At 40.4% G+C, this 2,265-nt stretch overlaps 1 protein-coding gene across 1 annotated transcript; it reads right to left on the bottom strand.

Moving 5' to 3' along the window:
* Positions 1 to 359: 359 nt before the first annotated feature.
* On the bottom strand, positions 360 to 979 carry LOC107122056 (nesprin-2-like; the record flags this gene model as incomplete). Its single annotated transcript, XM_015425082.1, has 3 exons — positions 360 to 514; positions 662 to 822; positions 870 to 979. Coding segments are annotated over 3 exons (426 nt in total), but the record flags the coding sequence as incomplete, so codon positions are not given.
* Positions 980 to 2,265: the final 1,286 nt, after the last annotated feature.

Below are 2,265 nucleotides of genomic sequence, written 5' to 3'. Positions count from 1 at the left end.
ACAATTCAATAAAATATAAAAATGAAGTTTATATACAAAAAAAAAGTGAGGACTTGACGCCAATTCTCAAATGTTGAAATTGCTGAAGGAGTAACATCTTGGAGATGCGAACTTTGACGTGTTCTCTAGAGCACTGCAGGGATAGCCAACTATTGCTTTGCATTTTATCAACCGACAGCTGCAATGATGAACTCAAATGTTACTACCGTTGCACCTTGGTGTCAGCTGAGCTCTGGTAGGAATTCCCCATGAAACCAGGGAGGAACTTCATCTGGACGAAGATGTCGGACAGATGTTAGCAGCACGGAAAGAGGCACCCATGAAAGAAGTTTGTTTGGTGTGGAGTGTAGACGATTACTTTAGGTCGGTGTGAGTCCATTGATATATTGCAGCATGGGATAGAACCAGTGGGCAAAATTGTTGGCCTCAGAGCAGCTATAGTCTTTCTCTGAAGATGGGATCATGAAGGCCAAAAGTGAGAGGAGGAGACATAGAAGCTGAAAGGGCAGTGCATCTCACAACACATGGTAGAAGAAGGAGGGGGGATTGGGAACTGAGGGGCTGCCCATGCTTTCATTCTTGTATTGTTTCTCCTCTCTAGGGTCCTCCTTCCATCACCCTTGTTTTCTTTATGGAAGCTATCTCTGGTGCTGGTGAATACCTCTGACATTCAGTTCATCCACAAACTGGAAAAATGCACTTATATCTTGGGTGCTCCATGTGATCGTCAAGTCATGTGAAACCCCTTCCAGAAGCTGCTTCAGTTTCTTCCCAGTGACATGAACTTTCTCATTTGCTTCAATATATTTCCGTCCATCTGATCTGGTGAGCAAGTAGATAGACATTTCCTGCAGGGTATGGACTTTCACATGTGACGTTCCAGGAGCTTTTTTTCTGGTTGCATGAATTCTTTCTGACTCTCCTGTATCACGTGGGGATTGGCATTCAGATTCTTAACCAGCGCTCGATGCCTCCGGATCTCAGCCCAGCCACAGCAACAGGATTGTCATACAAAAGAAAGACTTATCTTTTTTATCCACTTGTATATTCTACAATGGCTTTAAAAATTTCTGTATTATTTGATTACATTACTTCCTTAAGGTCGAAGGTTTTTGGATTCAAATAATCAAAGAAGTTAATGGCATCTCAGGATGTCTTCTACCGCTTTCACCTACTTTAGTTTTACTAAATTTATGGGAAGGTTTATCTATTCCACGTTATTTAAGAGATTTAATAGCAACCTTATTCGCTGCAGCAAAAACAGTTCTGGCATCAAAGTGGAAAAAAATAGCCATTCCTACTTTACAAGAATGGTTAGATAAAGCTTGGGAATATTTTATTTTTGATAAAATATTGGTAGAACTAGAATATCCTAACTCGGAGCAACGTAAATCTTATTTTATAAAGAAATGGGAGCCTTTAGTATTGAAGGTGCTGGGGCATTCGAATTTCTCAGCAATTAGTGTCTTACAAAAGGCCAATATAAACTTGTTGATTTCTTCTTGACTAAACAGGTATAATGTTTAAGACTTAGTTCTATTTATAACAGAATTGTATATTCAGCACAAATCGTTTGGTAGACAGTATGTTTTTATTTAATGTACGTGAATGAATATATATTGTTACAAAAAAAAAACATTACTTCCTTGTTTGGCTTTATAACAGTCAGATTTGATGCTGCAACAAAATAGTATGGGAACCAAGAATCATTCCTTAGAATCATAGAATGTTAGAGTTGGAAAGGACCTTGCAGGTCATCTAGTCCAACCCCCTGCACTCTGCAGGGGCATAGCTGAAAGCCCTACAACATACCCGAAAGATGGTCATGTAGCCTCCACTTGAAAACGTCCAGCGAAGGAGCATCCACCACCTCCCGAGGCAGTCTGTTCCACTGTTCAACCACTCTTACAGTTAGGAAGTTTCTCCTGATATTTAGCTGGTAACAACTCCCTTGTAATTTCCACCCATTAGATCTAGTCTTGCAATCCGAAGCAAGAGAGAATAGATCCGCTCCATCTTCTACATGACAGCCCTTCAAATACTTGAAGACTGCAATCATGTCCCCTCTAAGCCTTCTCTTTCCCAGGCTAAACATACCCAACTCCTTCAGCCTTTCCTCATAATTTACGAGCACTCGTTGGGTACGATTTTTCAACCAACCATGAATCCATCCAACGGTTGCACCATCCAGCCCACATTTAACCCGCTTATCCTCAAGGATATCAGGAGAAACTTTTTCAAATGCTTTACTGAAATCTAGATACA

The sequence above is a fragment of the Gekko japonicus genome, unplaced genomic scaffold (assembly GCF_001447785.1).
Source record: "Gekko japonicus isolate JY-2015 unplaced genomic scaffold, Gekko_japonicus_V1.1 scaffold3063, whole genome shotgun sequence".
Lineage (NCBI taxonomy): Eukaryota > Metazoa > Chordata > Lepidosauria > Squamata > Gekkonidae > Gekko > Gekko japonicus.
This window is presented reverse-complemented; position numbering and strand designations above follow the sequence as displayed.